Raw genomic sequence first — 22,567 nt, forward strand, 5'->3', positions numbered from 1 at the left:
GCTCCATTTGGTGATGCATGGCTAGTAAACCCGGCCACACTGCTCGTTTGAGCCAGACAAAGTTAACCGCAGCTGAGACAAAAAGGCGAATTCAAGGTGAAGTAATTGGCTTCAAAATAACAGGTAATAGCAGGTGATTGCCAAATCGGTTTGCCCATTTGCTGAAGTGCCTAAATAGCTTCAATCTGTGCGTGCAAATCGAGCACACAAGTGCCGAAGTCAGAAGGTTGCGTCAGGAGGGAATTATTGATTTTATTCGTCATTTGTTTTCGGTCGCCACAGCTACTCGACTTTTTTGAGGGGGAAGCTGCCTGAGTCACCACACGAAAGAGCACAGACATCACGGACTTTGGGGATCTCCGGATATTTGGAGATGAGTGCCAAGAGCAGGAGACCCGGAACCGGCGGCAGCCAGACGCCCAACGAGTGCGTCCAAGTGGTGGTCCGATGCAGGCCCATGAGCAACAGAGAACGCTCGGAAAGATCCCCGGAGGTGGTCAATGTGTTTCCGAATAGAGGCGTTGTCGAGCTGCAGAATGTGGTCGATGGCAACAAGGAGCAGCGCAAGGTTTTCACCTACGATGCCGCCTATGATGCGAGTGCATCGCAGACGACGCTCTACCATGAAGTGGTCTTTCCCCTAGTCAGTTCCGTTCTGGAGGGATTCAATGGATGTATATTTGCTTATGGACAAACCGGCACGGGCAAAACCTTCACCATGGAGGGAGTGCGCGGAAATGACGAGCTGATGGGCATCATACCACGCACCTTCGAACAGATCTGGCTGCACATCAATCGCACAGAGAATTTCCAGTTTCTGGTCGATGTGTCCTATCTGGAGATCTATATGGAGGAGTTGCGCGATCTGCTTAAGCCCAACTCCAAGCACTTGGAGGTGCGGGAACGAGGATCAGGCGTTTATGTTCCCAATCTGCACGCCATTAACTGCAAGAGTGTCGAAGATATGATCAAAGTGATGCAAGTGGGCAACAAGAACCGCACCGTGGGATTCACCAACATGAATGAGCATAGTTCAAGGTAAGTGTCTTCCGTTAAAAGCCCCTTTACAAATCTACAGGATTCCGAGACTTTAGATAAACCATCAATTTACTTACAGATCCCATGCCATTTTCATGATCAAAATCGAAATGTGCGATACGGAAACCAACACCATCAAAGTGGGAAAACTGAACCTCATCGATCTGGCGGGCAGCGAGCGGCAGTCCAAGACAGGAGCTTCAGCGGAGCGTTTGAAGGAAGCTAGCAAAATTAACCTGGCTCTTTCTTCACTGGGCAACGTGATCTCCGCCCTGGCCGAAAGTTCGCCACACGTGCCGTATCGTGACTCAAAGCTGACCCGACTGTTGCAGGATTCGCTGGGTGGCAATTCCAAGACCATTATGATTGCCAACATTGGTCCATCCAACTACAATTATAACGAAACGCTGACCACGCTACGGTACGCCTCACGGGCCAAGTCCATCCAGAATCAGCCGATCAAGAATGAGGATCCACAGGACGCCAAGTTGAAGGAGTATCAAGAGGAAATCGAGCGACTCAAACGGCTGATAGGTCCGCAACAGCAGCAACGCAGTGAAAAGCTGGTCACGGCCAAGAAGCAGCGTGTCAAGAAGCCCAAAAAGGAGCCCGTATCTAGGGAGATGTCGGACTCTCTGCAGATTTCAACGATTGAGCAGCCGGCGGAGGATGACAGCGATCCCGAGGGTGCCGAGTCCGAGTCGGATAAGGATAACGAGGCCGAGGTGGCCAAGTCCAACGAGGAACTGGAGCGGGAGCGTGTCGAGAACTCGAAACTGGCGGCTAAACTGGCAGAATTGGAGGGTCAACTGGTTCGCGGCGGGAAAAACCTGCTGGACACGTACAGTGAGCGCCAGATTGAGCTGGAGAAGAAGCTGGTGGAAATCGCTGAGCGCAAGAAGCGCGAAATTGAGATCCAGCAGCAGCTTGAACTGCAGGAGGAGACCACTCTGGAAATTCGCGAACGGAACGTTTCACTTGAACAAGAGGTGGAGCTTAAGAAGCGCAAGCTCTCCAAGTGCTACGCCAAATATTTGGCTCTGCAGCAGGAACTCAACGATTGCAAGTCCGACCACAACCAGGACCTTAGAGAACTCGAGATGGCACAGAACGAGCTGGTAAAGGAGCTTAAACGCCAGCTCCTAATCATCGACAATTTTGTGCCCATTGAGGTAAAGCAGCGCCTGTACACGCAGGCCAAGTATGACGAGGAGCAGGAGGAATGGAAATTTTCCTCGATGTCGCTGCCGACGCCTCCTGGTGGTGATGGCAAGTTCAGCAGCAAGCGACCGGTGTCGCATCCTCACCGAAGAAGGCCCACCTCCGAATACGCCCTGCAGGAAGCCAAATCGAATTCACCAAGTTCTCTACGCTTCAAGAGCGAGAACATCGTGAACTACGAATTGGAGATGCCGTGTCGCACCACCCAGGAGTACCGTACGCCCAAGGTGTCCGCCTCGCTTCAGGCGGTGCTCGCCCAAGCCATGCAAACGGGCGGAGATGATATCGACATCGTGGATTCGCACACAAATTCACTGCGCAGCCGTCTGGAGAACATTATCAATGCGAATGCCAATGGAGGAGCTGGTCCTGGTGCTGGCACAGCTGTGGGTAGCTCCATTCCCAATGCTCGCAACATTAAGTCAAGCCGGGGGCAGCCAAGTGCCGCCTCAAATCTGGACTCGAACCGTCGTCCGCCCACGGGCCGTCTGCCGGCAAAGAAGCCAGCTTCGGCGTATCCCAAAGCCCGCGGCCTGGTCAACAAATAATCACAAACGATATTAATCAAATTGAATTGCATCTAACCATCATTGTGCAAACACAACACTAACCAAAGTATTTCATAGTCATCGCAATATGTACACCTCGGTATCCTAGCCCAATCTACTCACATTTCACGCTTTGTAAAAGTTTCCTTTTCGTTTGAGCCGTCCCAAGCACTGGCACTAGAACTATGAAGACTTTGCTTGAGTGACTTGGCCAGCCAACCCAACACTTCCTTAATTATTTTTATGTTTATTTGTTACTCGAATTGTATAATTGTTATTGATTTAATTGCGAACATACGTAAGTTTTGTGCTCGAATAAGTTGCGCGCGCATTCTATAATTATTTCATCGTGCAATCTAAGCTTAAGTTAAAACCAACTGCAACAGTCTATTATTTACTTAGTAAATGATTTTTAGTTAATATTATGTACCAAATAAAGCAACTCCGTAAACACAAAAAGAAAAGCATACTAGGTCGCATAGGTGTTTTGTATTGATAGGTCGGGAAACTATTAACTAGTCCTCCCTTCAAGCGTATTCAAAATGTGATGGATAAGAACTACAACGTTTATAGATAAATGCAGTTTCGTTTAATATAAATGCAATATTAAATACTGGACTCAGTTTGATTTCCATTTTCACTGAATTACTTTCAGAGAGCGACCGACTTCAATGAATGCATCAATGGCCCTGTCGATTTCAGCTTCCGTGTGGGCAGCGGAGATTTGAACACGGATGCGTGCCTTTCCTTGAGGAACCACCGGATAGCTAAATCCGATAACGTAGATGCCACGGGCTGAAATTTATGATTAGTTTAATGTGGAATACATAAGGCGATAGTTAAGTTTTCAACTCACTTAGCATCTCATCGGCAAACTTTGAGGCAAGACGAGCGTCACCCAGCATAACAGGGCAGATGGGATGATTCTCGCCGGCTATTGTGAATCCAGCCATTGTCATGGCCTGCCTAAAGCGCTGCGTGTTGCTCTGGACGCGCTGGGTGAGCTCGCTGGATTGGAGGAGCATGTCCATTACCTTCAGACCAACGGCCACCACGGCTGGCGGCAGGGTGTTGGAGAACAGATACGGCCTGGATTTCTGGCGCAGAAAGGAGATCAACTCGGCGGGTCCAGTGGTGTATCCACCGGATGCTCCACCCAGTGCCTTGCCCAGTGTCGAGTTTATGATGTCCACCTGACCCATGACATTGTCGTACTCCTCGGTACCACGTCCGGTGGCGCCAAAAAAGCCCGTAGCATGGCACTCGTCCACGAAGACCAGGGCATTGTATTTCTTAGCCAGCTCAACGATTCGGGCCAGTGGTGCGATGTTTCCATCCATGGAAAACACACCATCGGTGGCGATCAGCTTGAGCCGAGCATCGCTTGCCTTCAGCTGCTCCTCCAAGTCCCCCAAGTCCCGGTGCCTATAACGCTGTTTCTTGGCCTTGCACAGACGGATGCCGTCGATGATCGATGCGTGGTTTAGTTCATCGGAGAACACCGCATCCTCCGGGGTGAGGATGGCCTCAAAGATACCGGCATTGGCGTCAAAGCAGGAGGCGTACAGAATGGTATCCTCGCGTCCATGGAACTGGGCTATCTTCTTTTCCAGCTGCTTGTGTATATCCTGCGTGCCGCAAATGAAACGCACTGAGCTCAGACCCGCACCATACTGCTCCAGCAGCTTCTGGCTGTGCTCCACGATCTCCGGATTGTTCTGGGGGTCAAATGAAGCTCGTTGGAGGACATCAGTAGAACCAATCACTGTATTCAGTTTACTTACTGCCAGTCCTAGATAGTTGTTGGCGCAAAAGTTGAGTATCTTTTTATCGCTGCCTTGCACTGTTATCTGAGTGCTCTGCGAAGATGTGATGACTCGCTCCGCCTTAAAGGTGCCCGCCTCCTTAATCCCGGCCAGCTGGTTGCCCAAGATCTCCCTCAATTGAGCCTGAGCCGCTGCGCTATAGTGGCGTCCACCCACTGCGGACGAGTTGGAAAATATTTTGTCGGTTTTTAATTATGCAATTACTGTGGCTAATATTTACGAAATTTGTAATATCCTTAAGAAACGAAACCATGTATTCTCAGAGAATTTGTCAATTTTTTACAAGATATCAAAATTTGGGATATGTTCAAGGTGTGTAGAAATAGCAATGCACATGTTTCAACACATAGAGTGGAAATATTTCTTATTTTGACTATCTATAAATGGTTCTATTTTGAATTAATATTATAAATAGGGCTTGTTAATTGGCAAGTTATTTAGAAATAACCATATGGAATGACACGAGCTATATACGCAATACGGGCTTACCCCCACGAAAGAGCAGCGATTTTGAGAAAATAGACATAATAGAGATTGCCACTGGTTTTCCCTATAGATTTCTATTCGCGAATATGTATTTCTGGCTGGCTGGTGTCCAGATCCGCTCGACGACTCGCTCTTGACTAACTAGCAGCAACCAGCCGACGTGGACACACATGGCAACTGGTCTCCCTAGTTGGGGGCTTGAACTGCAAGCAGCTGATTTTTGTTTTTCACTTATAAATAGTACATGTATGTCTATATACCGCCCTCACTAGCTGTCTTTCATTCAACTAAATTGATTTAATTTACTTTCACTCTGGTTGTCATGGCGGCCATTTAAGTAGCATAAACAGCATGAGATACTTGGGCGCAAATGTATCTGGTATTGCAAATTGCTTCCAAGGTCATGAGCTTTGTTAAATTTAAGTCAAATCCCATTCAAAGATTATCTGCTTTAGTGAGCGAAGCTGATACTGCAATCTTCTAAAAATGCCAATTGCAATCTCTTTACAAATTAATGAAAGAAAAACTTGCAATAGTTTTATTACTTTCTTAGTAACATGTATTAGTTTGATATTATTTCTTAGTTTTAGCGATCAAGTTATCAACTAATTGTAAATGTAACTCGTTACGAGTATTTCGATGTAAAGTTCGAATGCAATACTATTCTTCAATTATATAAAAAAATCCAAAATGCAATAGATGTTAGGTTCTACCGAGATTTGAACTCGGATCGCTGGATTCAAAGTCCAGAGTGCTAACCATTACACCATAGAACCTCTAAAATTTTTTTGTCCAAATAGGCTTATAAAAATCATACAATGGAAATATTTAAAAAAATCGGAAATCGTGGCTCGAAAAACATTTGTTATCAGTTTAATGTAATCTGAAACGGGCTTGGGTCAATATAAGTAGAACGAAGCAATGAGGTGTCGGCAATGCGTTGATAGATGTTTGCTTAATTAACCAGATTAAACATTATTTGAAATATTTATTTCAAATTTATTATTTATTATTAGTTACCAAGTATATATCCCTTAGGAATATGCAAACAAAATGAGTAACGGGTATCTGATGGTCGAGAAAACAGCCTAATGCGTTCTCTCTTGTTATATAGTATATTAAGTATCAAAAGGATATATTTAAACTTAATTTCTTGAATAGATTTTTATTCACAATCGCAGCAGAAATATATGAGTAAATAAATGTATGAAATAGAATTCTGAAATAAATCTGAAAGACTTTAGTCTATTTCTATTACATCCATTTTAAACCCTAATCCATCGAAGTTTTGAGTTTTTTTAGCAACTATAATAAGGTTATTTTTGGCTATGGAAAACATATCTGGAATACTTGATCCACATAATGTTTTCACAAGTGTCTGGTCGCCAACGACGTTGTCATAAAATCGCACATTGTCCAGATCACAATTGGTCTCCGAGCCCATGTTGAATTCTATAAGGTACGCAATTAGTACTTGAGCATAAGTCAATGAATCAATTTCTAACCAGGAAAGCTAAATAGCAGGCGTCCGCCAGGTGGCACGGATATTCTCCAAGTGCAGAGTGAGCTGTTGCGACCTTCGTAGGAGGGATTCTCCAGATAACTGCCCACCGATCCACCAACCGCTAGATCACCACCACAACCGCTGGGAAATTGGTTGCTGGTGGAAAAGTAGAACAACCTGAGGGAGGACACTCCACGGCTTTCGAGCCGCAGCTCGTTGGTGGATGTAATCCTCGCTTTGGTTTCCCATTGAATGTTCGAAGTGCTGAAGATAGTCTTGTTTGATTGTAGATCCGTTACCTGTGTGGAAATGACGTGTATAATGGATTTGATCTTAAGTCGTATAGACTGCAGTCTTACCCTAAAGTAGTTATTATCGATACTGTCGAACAGCACAGTCATTATGTAGAGCGTTATGCTGTAACCTTTTGGAACTCGGATATACTCCGTGCAGTTGGAAAGAGTGTTGGTATCAATCACCTGACTCAGCTGCGTGTAGTTTCGATTGCACCCTGTAAGCCAAATATTTGAATTCGCCATTTGAATGAACCAGACAATATCCATTTTACACACTTGGCTTTCGGCGTATGATAACTTCAAACCCTTGCGATTCCTCGAGTCCGTCGCTGTGGAAAGCAATTTGTAGGTTGGATTCATTGACTTCTTCAACCATCGAGAAGCTTTTGTCGTGTTGTCCGCAATATGATCTAGAGAACTGTAAAAAGATGTTATCAGTGGAGGTTTCTAATAATACTTGTATGTTTTATATTACATGGGGTTTGGACAGTTCTATGTAGTCCGTGCATTTTCCAGTCCGCTGAGATATTTCCTTGAGGCGAAGCTTCCGGAAATCTAATTCCACATCGCCCTTATGCTTAATTGTCCAGAGGCATTGAATGCTTCCCTCGTAGACACTGGTGACGTTGTCGTACTGCATACCCAACGTAATCGTCTGTCAGGAAAAGTAACAAAAATGGGTACTTGAAAATAGGGTTTTTTCTTACCCTTGCATTGATTTCAGGCAGAAGTTGCAACGCAGCAAAGGAGTTATATAAAGTATATATATTCTTGATCTACGCAAACTAGTCTCTTAGATTTATGGGATTTATAGCTATAGGCATGAAACAATCCCGAAAGTCTTTTCTCTTTTGGGGCTAAATACTACCTTTCAACGGGACGGATGGTACTTTTATTTCATATAGTAGCTACTATAGGAATAATTGTAAACTGAATGGATAAAGAATTCGGCTTACGCCAGCTTTTGCGCTATATATTATATCGGGTTTAATTTGATCAAAATTGAATCATACGATCGAAATTGAAAATAGGGAATACTCTCGTTGTTTTTGATCACAAAGTGGGGAATTAAATTCATGATACTAAATTCATAATAATAATAAAATATATAAAATAAAATATAATAAATAAAATAACAAAAAATAAATTCAAAATAAATTCATAACTCATTAAATTGGTTCATAGACATGGATGTATATTATTCCGTCAATCCTACCTCATTCAACCGCATGTCGTACTCCGCTTGTCCACACACAGTGCGCTCCATTTGCAGGATCAGCTCAAAGCTAATGTTCCTCTGGGACTGACTGGTCCTAGCACTCAGCTTGAAGGACATGACCGAATAAGGACTAAACACCTTTGTCCTATTCGAGAGTATATTGCCACTTGTGCCGCCAAAGTACCTTCCAAGACTCTGGCCGTCGACACCTTCGCCGTCCTGGACTTCCAAGTAGCTGCAGGTGCGGCAGACGACGTCGTTTAGCTGCAGTTTGCGCACCTCCAGAGAAATGCGGTAATCTGGCGGAGCGCTGGCCTGGAAGTAGCACAGCAGTGGCTCGGTGTCATTCACCGCGTATTGCCGCATCAAGCTCATGCGCGGCACTTCCATGTCCAGGACCACGTGCTCGTTGCAATTGGGGGTGAAGCGCACAGTGGCTAGGAAGCCCCGGCGACTGATGGAGCCATCCGTGGACAGGACAATGAGAGCTTCGTTGCTGTTCACCATGATAGCTTCCAGATTAGTGAGATTGCCGCATAGGCGGTTCGTTCTCTGCTCCTCGCTGGCCACATGGCCGCGATAGATGGTTAGACTGTCGAAAGCACAATTCGCGTTGGACTCCATATCAAAATACTTGAACTCTATGACGACGGCATGCTGCGGAGGCGCAGTGACCCGCCATTCGCATTCCGTGCTGTGGGCATAAGCACCGGAGTCTTCATCCTGCAGCGGCTGCAGAGTGAAGGATGTGCTGTAATTGCCACCGCATTGAATCAGTTGGTATTGCAGGGTGAACCAGCGCGTAATTGGAGAGACATAATGCAAGCGAAGCCTTCCATTGCCTTTCACCTCAAAATCGGGACAGAGCCTGCCAATACTCTCCTCCACATCTCCATCGCCGCGCCGATAGGCATCGAAGTAGGATCTGTTGCAGACATACGACGCCCATGTACCTCTCGACCTCGCTCTGACCACCACTTGTTGGTTGTCCTTCGCATAGAATGTGTAACTGCAATTGAACTGCTGTCCGCGGTACGCCGTCCAATTGGGACTGCGGTGGGTTTGGAGCTCTGGTCCAGCTAGCAGTACGGCATCGCAACTGGGGAAGACTTGGAAACTGAAACCATCGCCCGTTATATTCGAATTCGTTCGGAATATCACTCGCATCCTGGTGGATGGCACCAGAATATCGCTAGCTGCTTGCCTGTTGCACAGACTAGTCACCTCCATGAAATCATTGGTCGTCCGATCGTAGCGCTGCACCGTCAATCGATCGGCCGAGCAGTTGGGTGAGTTCACAATGAAGATTCGTTCCAGAAAGTGTAGCCTCAGGGATAGGCCATCACTGGTAAAAAACTCCCATATGCGTTCTTTTTCGTTCAAGTAATTCCCGCTATTAATCGTCACCGGTGGCGATGGTCGGTGGTCAATGCGAACCGCATTGCCTTGGGAGATCGATTTCCATGCTTGCAGGATGAATTTACTTGACTGGGCGAGTCGGTCCTCCGAATGATAGAGTATCGTGGAGATCGAACGCTCCAGCAGTGTGCTATTCATTGCCATACCCCGGCATAGGCGACCCACTTCCGACTGACCGCTGAAGATCACAATGTACTCCCGATCGCACCGGTCCGTTAGGGATACATTGCCCTCCAGCACATAGCCGGCGCTGTTGCTCAGCGTCCAAAGGCACTCGATTTCACCATAGGCATCATTCAATGCAGTCAGCAGATCCGGGGACTCGATGGTGACTCCCTCAGCTGCCTGCATCCGTCCGCCGCAATTGTGTCGCCGGTATGTGGCCCGGAACCGTAGTAATTTCACGTTTATGCTGTTCAGAAGTGTTACACGTCCAGCGGCGCTGACCAGGGAGATATAACTATTGCTGACATTGGCGTGCATCGCCTTGACCGGCATATTCGAAATGTCGTCCCTGAACACAACTGCTGGGCCGCCGGCTGTTTGGAATATATACTCTTGCACCTTGAAGGTGAGCGTTGCACTGGCAGTAGCCACAAATTGAATGCTGCAATGGTAGCTAGGCAGCCGAAGGAGACTTTGGATGGAAAGGGATCCTGCGGCCTGATCTCCGATATTCGGCGGACAGACTGTTGGTTGACTGGAGCTGTACCGAGCTGCCAGCGCGGTGGTAGTTAAATCCAACAGATTGGTCAGCACAACGACGAGCATAAAGTTGTCTGTGGACTCAATGATTCCACTGCCGTTGTAGCCATCGATCCGGAATTCGGTGATCTTGGAGAGCGAGTTGCCGTCGTTGTAGAAGGAGAGGTGCGCCATACTATCTAATTGTGAAGTTAGTCTGGAGGATCTGCAAGAAGTTATTAAGCACAATAATATTATGCTCATAATTGGCAAATCGTTCTCTAACAGATAATATACAATAATACGTCTACATTTGTTAGGGCATTTATTTTCGTACTTACCCATTTGTTTCTTTCTGCTTGAGAACGCGAATATTGGCCAGATTCAGGAGCTTCAGCCGTACCCGCTGACCCTTCGGTACATTGATCCTCAAGCGGCAGTATCTAAGCCAGACTGCGTTGGGCAATTGCGAAATTTCGATGTCCCCTTCAGCTCCATGTATGTCCCTAGAGCACGTTCCCGCAAACCGCTCGTATCTCAACTTGAAGCCCCGATATTTGTTCACATTTTGAGTAGCCACAAAGCGAATGGTAGCCGCATTGGTGTTCAGGGTGACGAGAGTGGGCGTTACTGTGCTGCCATCCAGCACCAGTAGCTCTTGAGTTCGGTCCGCATAGTCGACTATTTCCAGGCGATCGCTGGTGTCCCTTGAGGATGTTCCATTTGCATCGTAGGGCAAGTGGAGATCGGTGATGTTTAAGCGAATGAACGTGTTCTTCGGCAAGAGAATGCTGTACTCGCACACCGACGGCTTGGGATATCCACCCAAATGAGGATAATTCTCCGAGCTGATGAACCCAGACAAGCCACTGAACTGGCCACCACATGTGCTCATTGACAGGTTCAGCCGAAAACCGCCAGTGGGCTCATTGAGCTGCGATTGAAAGTGGACCAGAAGCAGGTTGCCAGTTGTGCGTACCGTGGTCTGCGGCTTGCGACAGGTGCGGAGCAGGAGGCGGCCCAGCTTGGTGGCGCCATCAAACAACTGCACGTTTTCCTTGTCGCAGTGGCGGGCACTCAACTCGAAGTGCTCATCAAAATTGACTGCAATGGTCTCACCCACCGGCGCCATGACCAGCCACGTGCATTCCGCATGGGGATGCGGCAGATACGGATATCCCGGCGACATAATCGTATAGTTGGGAGCCAGCTTGGTCAACTGAATCTCGCCATTGCACTCATTGAACTCTCGATATGTGAGCTTCCAAAGGCAATGATCGCCAATTGTGGAACCGCCGATGTGGTACTTTATGTAAGCGTGTGAGCTGCTTGTCCGGAATCGCGTCTTTCTGATGCCCAGTTGGTTGCCAAACCTGCTGTGTTCAAGCAAAGGTGCAAATTCATCCAATCCATCGTAGATTAGACCGTATGCCTCACAGACGGCCCCTGACCGCATATCATTGTAATTAATGGTAATGTCTATTTTGCGCCCTGGTCGGACGTCGATATGCCAGGCACACTCATCGACCAGGTTGTCCTGCGGAATGGTGCCAACGATTCCCGTCATATTGGAGCCACAGACAGTGCGTAGCTTCGCCAGGAATCCAGTGCCGTTGACGGATGCATCACTATAGAACTGTAATCTCAGATGTGGCGTTCCGTGAACTGGGCCAACCTGTGATGTCTTGCAAGTACGCAGCACGTTGGTCCAGCGGCTGAGGTCAAGTGACCTCTGAATATTTAGATAATCGGCGAAACATTCGGAATAGTCCTCGAGATCCACAATAAATGAATGGGCGTATATATGATGTGAAGGGTACTGCGACTTTATGGTCCATTCGCAATTCAGATTAGTTTTGTAGCCGTGCGGGTATCCCGGCGAACTTATCTCGGTGTCGCCATTGTGGCTCAACGTAAGTTCCTGGGTACAACTCTTGGTGGTTAAGCTGAGGTTACTCTCCACCGAATTGCTGTCCAGCACGTTCCACTTTAGTCGAAAATGACTAAGTTCCTCATTCACAGTCCTCAAGTAAACCACATTGCTGCTGGAGGTAAACCTCCATGGACTGACGGGGATGTTGACCGCCAAAGCGTTGTCATCATAGCCATCAAAGAGCTGGAAGGGTTGTATGAAAACGTATCCTTGAATACCTTCTGCTATTGGCTAGCATGATCCGCACTTACCGAAAGGCCTGATACATATTCCTCAAACTGTAGCGCAAAAACCTTTCCGCGCTCCGTAAAAATTCGCCAGGAGAAGGGTTGATCTTCGCTGTTAACGAAGAGCGGCGGAGGAGGCTCGATTGTTCCATTGGTGCCACTTGTAAATTCGTTGTCGTGCACTACGAGTGGTGAAGACAAGAGGTATTCAATAGATTCAATAATTGGTCTAAGCTTATTCAACATACCGTAAGTCCAGCGGAAACGGAAACCCCCAGCGGTGTTGCCTGGCCTGCTGCGGAACTTGATCCATAACTGAGATTGGACCGCCAAGGGAGTCGCTGGTAGCTTATTATCGCAGTACAGACCCAGCAGTGGACCATGGACACCAGAGCGTATCTCTAGAAAGTCATCGTTGCAGTGCTCGGAGCGAACAATATCCATGGCCTCAAAGGTGACCTCCAAAGCATTGCCCGGTCGTGTCTGGATGGACCAGACGCACTCAATGTTGGCCGGATAAGTGTCCGGAAAATTGGGTGAGCTGATGCTGCCGCGGGCTGATGTTATATTCCCGCCACATGAGTTCTCAAACGTGCTGAACTTCGCCTGCAGCCTTATTCCGTGGGTCAGGATGCGCACATTGTTTGCTGGCACAATTATATTGGCAGGATGATCCCGACACATCTGGTATAGTAAAACCTGGTCGTCGTCATTGAGCAGCTGTAGACCCTCCGAGCAATTTGCCAAGGCGGCACCGCATTTGGGACACTCAAGCTGATTAATGCTAAGGCTCAGTTTGCTGCCCTCTGGGGAGGAAACCAGCCAGCTGCAGTCCTCGTCTAGGCGGGATTGCAGGTAGCCCTCACCAGTGGAAAGCGGCCCACCACACTGGCGCTCAAAATACATGATGAACCGTCCCCAGGATCCGGCCTGAGCCCTGAAACGGACTCGCAGCTTTTGTCCATGAACTATTCGGATCATTGGCGAGTCCTCGCCGCAGCTCCTCTCCAGAAATATCTCCTTGTTGTCCGGTTCCAGTTTCGTTAGTTCCACAAAGGTACGTGAGCAGTTGGCTGAATCCGTAAGGTTGAATTGTTCGAAATGCGGTCTAATGCCATACCCATTCGAAACCTGAAGGATTGGAACAAATATTTGGATAATCATTCGAAATTCTGGTGTTCTCAAACTTAATAGCTTTCAATAAGAATTGAAGAGATTAACATCAAGTCTTGTAAGGAATTACTTCTTTTTGCATTTTATAGAAATTAAACTTTAGGAAAAGCAACCTGAAAATGACGTACCTCTACAGTCCATACGCACTCAACGTTGGAGGAGTAATTCGCGACGTTGGTGCTGTCCTGGTAATTGTGGAATCCTGGCGTGGTCAGCATGCCACTGCTGGCAGATATGTATCCTCCACAATTGGCCGGCACCTGGATAAAGCTGGCTCTAAAGTACTTCTTAGACTGCGCCGAGCTGCTCACAAAGCGTATCACTAACTCATTTCCTGGCGAGGTAAAGTTTTGCGTCTGCGTCTCCTCGTGGCAAGTTCGAAACAGTACCACTGAGGAGTTGAATCCACTGGGTGCAGATATGGAGAGGCTAGACTCCGCATCGCGGCACTCGATCTGGGGGGCCTCGAAGTAGACTTCATGCAGTAGGAGACGGATCTGCTTGCCCTCCGATGCTGTAATAACCCAAACGCAGTCCATGTCCACGCTGAAGGGTGCATTCGGTGATTCAAATCCTCCGCCTGTTTCCCGAAAGTGCTCTCCGCAACCTATGCGCTTGTACTCGGCCCGGAATCCTTGCATTTCCACGGTCGAATCGCTGTCAAATCGAAGGAGCAACCGATTCCCCTCGGTGGTGATGGGGTCTAGGCCATCATTGGTGCACAGAAGTTTCTCGCTGATTTTTTGGTCGTCCAGCATGTCTATAACGGACACGTAGTCATGGCTGCAGCTGGAGAAAAATCGCTCCACTGACAAGTGGGAGAATATGAGCTGCAAGTGATTCTTCCGCCCACCAGCTCGAATATCCCATTCGCAGTTTATTTCTGGCGGATAATTTTCCGGAAAATTGGGCGTTTCAATGGCACCCTGCAGGCCTTCCAGCCGAACTTGACAATTGGTTTGGTAGTCCAGCATAAAGCCGGTGCCATCAGGTGCATCATCGCCAACATCGTAACGTACAAGGACGCGATTTCCGGTCGACTGCAGCGGCAGGGCAATCGACCCATTGCACCGCATTACTAGTGGCCTGCTGGCGGTGGTGGGTCCATCGTATAGGGTCAGTTGACCACTACATAGGCGGTTGTCATTGCTCTGAAGCTGCAGATTTACTCTGGAGCCCTCGGCGACGATGATCTGCCAGTCGCAGGCAAGGATCCCACGATTTCCCGCCCATAATTGCGGAGAATGGATGCTTCCCGTGGGTGAGCTCAGTTTGCCGCCGCATCCGACTCCGATCTGCTGCCAGCTTAAAAGGAATCCCTTCTGCTCAATGGAGTCATCTGATTTGAACTTCAGGTACAGCGCATTTCCAAATGAGGGAAGCGTGCTCGGAATTTCAGTACCGCAATAGCGTCCAATCAGCGGAGATGATTCAGAGTCGCCATTCCTGAAGTTGAAATCGAAAATTGGAAGGTAACAAACTCGTATGCCATAGCTTCGGTATCGGATTACCTAATTTCCAGCCAGTCCATACCGCATCCGCGGAAACCGTTCTCCAGCGTAAAATTCCGCACCACTAACTCTATGCGGTGGCCAAGGGGTGCTCTTAAAATCCACTCGCATGTTTCGGATTCTCCATAGTTCTTTGGCCAATTTGGAGATTTGATGTAGCCAGAGCGGCCAGTGAAGGTTCCTCCACAACTATCTATAGTAATTGGAATCAAAGCATATAAGTTCCTAGAGATAGAACCTGTCTTGTGATGTTATAGAAGTGTGGGTAAATATGATTTGAAACATCTTACCTTTTAAGGTAAACTCAAAAATTTCAAAAGTTTCAGAAAATTACTTGCCATTTCATTTTTCAATAGTACAAAAGTACATAGTAATAATAATAGTAAATAGCAAATAATATTTCCTACCTTGCTGGACAATGGTAACTCGAATTAAAAAAAGTCTGCGTGTCGATTCCGAAAGCAGGTTTATCGTCAAAAGATCTTCTTCAAATACATCTCTCATACTCCCAGAATAACTGCAATAATATTATATAAGCTCTTATTGTTTTCGGGGTCTACGTTTTCTACCTATTTATCAATTTTCCTGGGCTTGTGCTGTTATCATATATGGATAAAGTTCCGGATGACCCCACCGGGTGAATAGAGATGTCTTTCCTTCCGGGGAGGTCAATAAACCACTGACAAAATTTAGACCGAACGATTACTAACAAGCTTTCGCGGAGCTCTTTAAGAAATCCGCCGCACTTATTAGGAACAAAATCGTACTCAAGTCGCATTCCACGACCACCACCGGACCCGTGGAAGACCAGACTAGCCCGATTGGTGTGTGACAACAGGACCAGGTTATCCGTTGATTTTACAATATGCCGCTTTTGATCAGCCGCTAAATACGCCTGCAAGATTTAACCGTGAAAATATAGTTTTCGGATGACAGATATCACTTACGTCCAAATAAAATGTATCATTTTCATTATCGGCGGTGCCCAGCGATAGGTCTGTGATTCTGAATTCAACAGCTGTATCCAGAGGCCCGGTGAAGTTGTAGATGCAGGTGATGTCATCGGGATATGGACCCGGATAGTTGGGGGTACTGATTTCCCCAGAATAGGTATCAAAGCTACCAGTACACACTGCAAAAAAATGATAGACGTAAGCAACTGATTTTGGTTCATACATCTTATTAACTATAGTTGCCACTAATCTGTGATCAATGAATTACCTCTTGTGTAGGTTAAATCGAAACTTTTCCCCAGCCCCACGCCGCTCAAAGCGTATTCATGGCGCACTAAAATCACATTTCCAGTGGATATAATCGGCTCCAGTTCACTTTCCTCGGGACTACCACAGATGCGTCGTATGAGGGGCGAATCAGTTGTCCTTCCGTCAAAGATTTCGATGTTCAGAAGGCTACAACCCAACGTTTCCACAAGATTAGGACGATCGATCACCAGCTTCACTTGCGTCCCCCGTGGCTGTTCGATTAGATAAAGGCACACCTCGAAGTCCATGTAACCGGAGATGTGACCCCGCGACTCCGTGAACACTCCTCCACAGCCGGGCTGGCCCGGCACCACTTCGTAGTGCATCTGAAAGGAGCTGTCCGAACCAATGTCGTCCGTGTGAAAGTCCAGGCGCAGGCTATTTGAGGAGCTATACAACGGCGCCGGCTGAAGTGACTGACAGGCACGCAACAACTGGCGATCCGAGTCGTAAACGATGAGCGAGTCCTCGCTGCAGTTGCCGGCAGATGCTTCGCTGCTGCCCAGAGATATGTCGTAGAAACGCAGGAGCACCCGGTAGCCAAACGGCGCGGTCAGTTGCCAGCGACAGTCGAGTTCCGGTCGCGCATGACCGGGATAGCCCGGAGATCGCAGCACGCCCGACTGCGTCGATGTCAGATTAATAGTTTCGCCGCAGGAGAAGGGCAACGAATTCCAAATGACATGGAAGCCCTTGCCTTGCGTCTCGTTGTTGGAGCGGAACCAGAAAAATGCCTGCTCCTGAGTGGTGATAACGGTGCCGTTTGTCATGGGCAAGCGAGAGCCACAGAACCGACCAATCAAACGGGAGGTCAGGGCGTTGCCATCGTGCAGTTGCAGAAAGTCGGCGGTGCAGTCGGCACTATCCTCCAGCTGGAACTGGGTGAAGGTCAGGTTCAGCACCAGGTTCCGATTTGTGCGTATGATGAAAGGGCAGCGCTCATCGGCCTGGTAATCGCCGTCAGATGTGTTGGGTGGGTAATGCAGCTGGCCCGAAGGTCCATGTATCGTGCTTCCGCAAAAGAATCGCTGATGGGAGCAGATGGTGCCGGTGTAGCTGCGTGGGCAAACGCATTGGTACTTGGCATCCGGCAATAGGCGGCATGTTCCACCATTTAGGCAGGGACTTGGGTGGCAAACATCCGACGAGCTGCACACAGCGCCGCTATAGCCAGGCTGGCATATACACGTGGTTCCTCTTCCGCTCTGGACGCAGGTGCCATTGTTCTGGCACGTATGCTGGTCGCAGGGCAGTCGACTGGGGTCGGCGGTGCATCCATCGGCACCATAGCCATGTCCAAAGCTGCCCAACGGGCATGTGCACACCACCATATCGGATACGTACTCGCACTTGGCCAGCGGATGGCAAATGCCCTCATTGTTGCAGGAATTGGAATCGGAGGCTGTGCATGTTCGTCCGTCGCCTGTCCAACCGGGTGGACATCGGCCACAGCGATGGGAGCCCTCTGTGTTGGTGCAGATCACCCGTGGCTGGAGGCTACAGCCGCCATTGTCCTCGCCCGCACATTCGTCTATGTCGCGGCAGAAGCGCCCATCGCCCGTGTATCCCGCTGGACAGGGTCCGCATCGAAAACTTCCCGGCAGATTAATGCATTCAGCGTGGCAAGGATTCACGTGCGGCTCACACTCATCCACGTCTCGGACGCAGGCACTTGGGCTGGCGGAGGTCGCATTGGCATCCGCCCAAGTCCATCCCTGATCGCAGATGCACACATAGCCTGCAGAATTGCCCGCCTGAATGCAGGTGCCATGCTCGCCGCAGAGCTCCCGGGAACCGCCTAGCAGACAAGTGTTGTGACGGAGGCGGCAGTTGGTGCCAGTGAATCCATTGCGGCAAACGCACCTAGATCGGCAGTATGGAGCTACACATTTAATTTCTTGGAGTTGGAACATCTCGCCGACTTACCGGTAACTTCCTGGTGTGTTAATGCACTGCCCGTTGTTCAGACACCCATCGAGATCTGTGCCGGACAAGGTGAAGCACTCGTTTACGTCGTCCTCACAAGTTGATCCCTAAATATAATAAAAATATCATGTAGATATTTAAGTTTTTGTTGTGAGAAGCCTTTCATATCTTCATGCTGATGTTGAAAATTACATTATCTGATGAAACGCCCTGAAATCTTGAATCCAAAGTAAACGTGTAATTTGAACTGCTTCGCTTTCTAACTTTTTAGCACTCGTACTTACCGAGATAGGAATAATCGAAAAATAAATGAAAAAATGTACCTTCGTAGTTTCTGCTACAATACTTAATGTACATATATACAAATATGCATTTTATAAATATGCACATATTTGACGTAAATTGTTCAACAGTTGTTTTTGATTAACATTATTATATAAAATGCACTTTTATTGCTCTCATTTGTGGGTAAGCCAACGAGTTTCCAATCATATGAGTTTGTTCCATGTAAAAATACGCCCCTTAATCTCGTGAGAGACGCCCCCGCTTACTCACTTCCCATGCCGCAGGGCACTCGCACTGGAATCCCTTGTAGGCATCGTGGCAGGTTCCGCCGTTCTTGCACGGATTGGATACGCACTCGTTTCTGGCCAGGTTTCCCGCGAGGGTCCACAGGATTCCCCTGACGCGTTCCACGCGCTGCAGGTGCCGGCGCAGGAGGCGTTGATTGAGCCCACTTCTTCCCGTGTTGTTTCTCGCATTAAAGACCCTTCGCTGTAACCTCGTCATTTTGCGCTCTACATCCTGGAACATATCCTTAACGGTCTCCACCAAGATGGGCTCCCTTTGAGCCGCCTGCCGATCCGTAATAATCCTTTGGCGCCGCCGAAGCATACTCATTATGTCCACATCATTGATGGTCACGGTGGCGGATTCACCCATCAATCGCAAGGTTACATTCCGATCCCAAGCCGGCTCGAGAAGTAGATTATCGTTCCATTGTCTCACGAGATGGGCACGCTGTTCTAGATTGTCCCCAGCTGAATTCGAGGGATGGAATTGCAAGCACAACACTAGTAAGAAGGTACATTTTAGTGACCTAATTAGCATTTTTCTTCATAATTTTGTTGTGTCACAGTTCACAATAAATGGTATTCCTTAAGAACTGCACTTTAACATATGACGGGTAGATCGAGTTTTTACGATTTGGTCCACACCACTGGCGATGCTCACGAAAACTGGCACCAGACAGACTCGAGTCTCGCATTTTATACTGCCAAAGAGTGGGCGTCTACGATTGAGAATCATTGGGAACTGCAACGGAACCGCAATCCCAGGGATCGCAACCCAAAGCAGCTTGTCGCCATCAGCCGGAGGCGCCACTGAGCAACAACTACGCTGACATCATACTGAAACGCCGCTCCTTGTACATCATTTTACTGAGGAATGAATTTTGGTGCCGTTGAAGTCTTTTAAATGAAAATTAAATTTATTTACTGCAGTTACAAAATATATTTCTTGTTAAATATGATTTGTTAACGAATACCATTGATACACAAGAGACGTAGCACTGTATTTGATTGCCAACTAGGTTGTGATTTGATTTCCAATTACCAATTTTCATACGAACAGAACAGTGGTCTTGCGAACATTTGGCTGCGTTAGTGGCCTTTGCTGGCACAGCTCTTTTCCTTTTGCCCATTTGTTTGTTTAAGATATGTATATAACAACTTTTCACTGGCGGCCCTTTTTGTGGTTTTAATTCTGTTTAGGCGCGAACTCGGTGGTTCAAAAGCTCGGTGTAGTTTCTTTGTCGATGTTAAAATGTGTTCCACAAGACTGTTATGTTAAGCTAACGGGAAAAGCTCCTTTTTGTTCCACTCTAGAGAGTCTACCACTGGATGTGTGCATACGTATGCTCATGTAAAGTAAATTTGACAAAATAGAGAGGTGGTCAATCAATTTCTTAACAAGAATTTTATATTGTATTTTAAATATTTTTTATAAATAAATATTTTAAAATAAAAATTATAACATTTCAAACACTTGTGTGAATTTGCCTGGTTATTTGTTCAAGAGGGATGCCAATGTGATCTTGCAAGTAATCACACTTAAGAACACATACACTACACTCACTGTTCGACCGGTAAGAGAGATCACTTGAACTATTTTGTGACTCGAAATTAGAAGACATGCCTTACAGTCCTCACTAGAACTAGTTGGGAATTATAGGGATACAAGAAAATATTTTTCCTAAGCAAATGTTAAGAGCGGCAATAACTATGTGTTCCGCCAGTAAGTTAAACATTCTTCAGGCTTTAATTAAGACAATTTTTACTACTTTGTGCAAGTAACACATACACTACATACATACATACATACATACATACATACATACATACATACATACTTGGGGAGTGGCGCGAAGTGTTCGAAGACGGCTGCATCATGTTGGCGCTCCCGGAAAAACTCCAAAATTTTCCGCGCTGAGTCGGCGGGGACGCGCCAGGGGCTGCGGCCTATATCAGCGATGCTGTCCAGTGCACTTACCCGGTGAGGTCACGATCTCCGGAGTTCCATGGACCGTCCGCCGGCTGAGACCTCCAGGGCCATGGGATAGGTCAGGGTGAGAGAATTATTCGGAGCTTTCTCTTCAGTTTTCTCTTTCGTCCCCCTTTCTTCTTATTTGTGTGTGCAACGCGTGATGCAATGTCACGCCAGCTGATCTAAGTCAGCTGTTTACCCAGTGTTGGAAAACGACAGCCGCAAGCGTCTCCAACCACAGGTGGCGCTGTGGTTTGCGGGGACTTCTTATCGCTAACTGTCAACAGCTACTTGCTATGCAACTCGACAAACGATCTTGGCGCTGGTTGTAGCATACTTTCCTGGGCTGCTGATGAGAATCCTTGACGACAACTCATGGAATCACAGTGATAATTGACCCAAAAGACTCGGGCTCGTAGTTATAGGTGTTAAAAGTCAAGGAGCAGACCAATAGCCAACCCCACCGCGCACGCGGGACACCCAAAGCAGGGGCACTGGCGACCGAGCTGGAGCGGTATAACTCCCACCGTGGAAGAACCCTTTTCCCACTTCTCACCATCTCACCGAAATCCACGGAGCGTCTGACCCATAATGGGCGGCTCCGTGGTCTGCGTCTGTGCCACAATGGCCGGCAGTAATGTAAACCTGGCAGTAGGTATAAACTGCAAAACAAACCTGGCAGTAGGTATAAAATGCGTACACGAGTAAAGAATGTCGATTATTAACAGCACTACTCCAGGTGGTAACCAATCAGTTGGCAATCCACCCGTGGAAAACTCCACGGCAGGGGCACGGATTCTGGAGGCCCCAAATCTCATTCTGAACCAACCTGGCGAGGTGGTGGCAAGCTTGGCCGCCTCGACAGCGAAAGCAACAAGCCAACAAGAGAAGGGTATGGACAACGCGGGGGCTTTCCAAAGTAGTAGGAAAATCCTGCGCTCGCCGATCCTGCCAAGGGCACCTGCGCCGCTACAGGCTGGCGGGTCCAACCTTGCCGAGGGAGTAGATATGCAGGACACGCCAAAGCGGGCTCGGACCCCAAACAGCCCCTCCGGATCGAGTCGAAAAACACCCCCAAAGAGGACGAAGGCCGATAGACAGCTCCTGTGTGCCGGTAAGCTGTCAGAAATCGGACTGGTCTTGGATCAGCTTATGATCCTGACCAATGTCAAGCAGGTGCGACACATCAACGTCCAGATGATAGCGATGTTCGCTAAAATGAAGGCCCTTCAGGAGGACGCCAGCAGGGAGCTGGAAACGGAGTGTGAACCAGGAAACGCACCTACGAATGCCTTGCCGGGATGCCCCAAGTGCGGGGGGAGTAAAGCGAAAACCGTGGATAAGCTACAACAAACAAACCCCAGCCCAAAAAGAGACAGCTTCGCACAAACGGACGCTCCCTACCCGTCGAAGCAGCACTCAAGAAGCCCAGGGGCAGCCCAAGCCCCACAGAGGGTGAAGCCGAGGGAGAAGCGAGCCAGCCCTCCAAAGCGGCAGGCGAAGATAGCGGAGAAAGCAACGGCACAGCAAGCTGAAACTCAGAGTCGTGGCAAGCAAGACGCGTGGACGAAGGTGGAGGCGAGGAAGAAAGCACGCTTGACGCGGAGACCCGACGCGGTGATTGTGGAAGCAAAAGGCAAGACCTACAGCGAGGTCTTGGCTTTGGTTACGAGGCGAAGTGACGGCCAACTGCAGGAGCTTGAAAAGAGTGTCCACAAGGTCCGCTGCACAGCGAGCGGGAGCTTATTGC

General features: G+C 48.0%; 3 protein-coding genes and 1 non-coding gene across 5 annotated transcripts; 1 reads left to right on the forward strand and 3 right to left on the reverse strand.

The window, feature by feature from the left end:
* The first annotated feature begins 15 nt into the window (after positions 1–15).
* On the forward strand, positions 16–3,276 carry LOC6544479 (kinesin-like protein Klp68D). 2 transcript variants are annotated; one of them, XM_001972404.3, is made up of 3 exons: positions 16–123; positions 283–1,038; positions 1,118–3,276. In XM_001972404.3, the coding sequence occupies exons 2-3, from the start codon at positions 374–376 to the stop codon at positions 2,805–2,807; spliced, it is 2,355 nt and encodes a 784-aa protein (XP_001972440.1). In that variant the 5' UTR covers positions 16–123; positions 283–373; the 3' UTR covers positions 2,808–3,276. The 2 variants fall into 2 exon arrangements, with proteins under 2 accessions (XP_001972440.1, XP_026833694.1); XM_026977893.1 differs by having other exon boundaries at positions 30–96.
* On the reverse strand, positions 3,277–5,399 carry LOC6544480 (2-amino-3-ketobutyrate coenzyme A ligase, mitochondrial). Its single transcript, XM_001972405.3, has 4 exons — positions 5,123–5,399; positions 4,592–4,788; positions 3,664–4,525; positions 3,277–3,602 (listed from the first exon to the last, which is right to left on the reverse strand). The coding sequence occupies exons 1-4, from the start codon at positions 5,157–5,159 to the stop codon at positions 3,445–3,447; spliced, it is 1,254 nt and encodes a 417-aa protein (XP_001972441.1). The 5' UTR covers positions 5,160–5,399; the 3' UTR covers positions 3,277–3,444.
* A 424-nt stretch (positions 5,400–5,823) lies between these two features.
* Positions 5,824–5,895, reverse strand: Trnaq-uug. Its single transcript has one exon. It is a non-coding gene; the product is annotated as a tRNA-Gln (tRNA).
* Positions 5,896–6,257: 362 nt separating this feature from the next.
* Positions 6,258–21,035, reverse strand: LOC6544482 (cubilin homolog). Its single transcript, XM_001972406.3, has 18 exons — positions 20,824–21,035; positions 18,829–19,742; positions 18,274–18,380; positions 16,307–18,210; positions 16,033–16,217; positions 15,655–15,980; positions 15,493–15,602; positions 15,086–15,278; positions 13,703–15,020; positions 12,650–13,532; positions 12,426–12,583; positions 10,583–12,357; positions 8,136–10,467; positions 7,395–7,574; positions 7,196–7,337; positions 6,983–7,134; positions 6,625–6,922; positions 6,258–6,571 (listed from the first exon to the last, which is right to left on the reverse strand). The coding sequence occupies exons 2-18, from the start codon at positions 19,381–19,383 to the stop codon at positions 6,360–6,362; spliced, it is 10,830 nt and encodes a 3,609-aa protein (XP_001972442.2). The 5' UTR covers positions 19,384–19,742; positions 20,824–21,035; the 3' UTR covers positions 6,258–6,359.
* Between the last annotated feature and the right edge of the window lie 1,532 nt (positions 21,036–22,567).

Source organism: Drosophila erecta, unplaced genomic scaffold (assembly GCF_003286155.1).
Source record: "Drosophila erecta strain 14021-0224.00,06,07 unplaced genomic scaffold, DereRS2 tig00000021-arrow-pilon, whole genome shotgun sequence".
NCBI classification, from domain to species: domain Eukaryota; kingdom Metazoa; phylum Arthropoda; class Insecta; order Diptera; family Drosophilidae; genus Drosophila; species Drosophila erecta.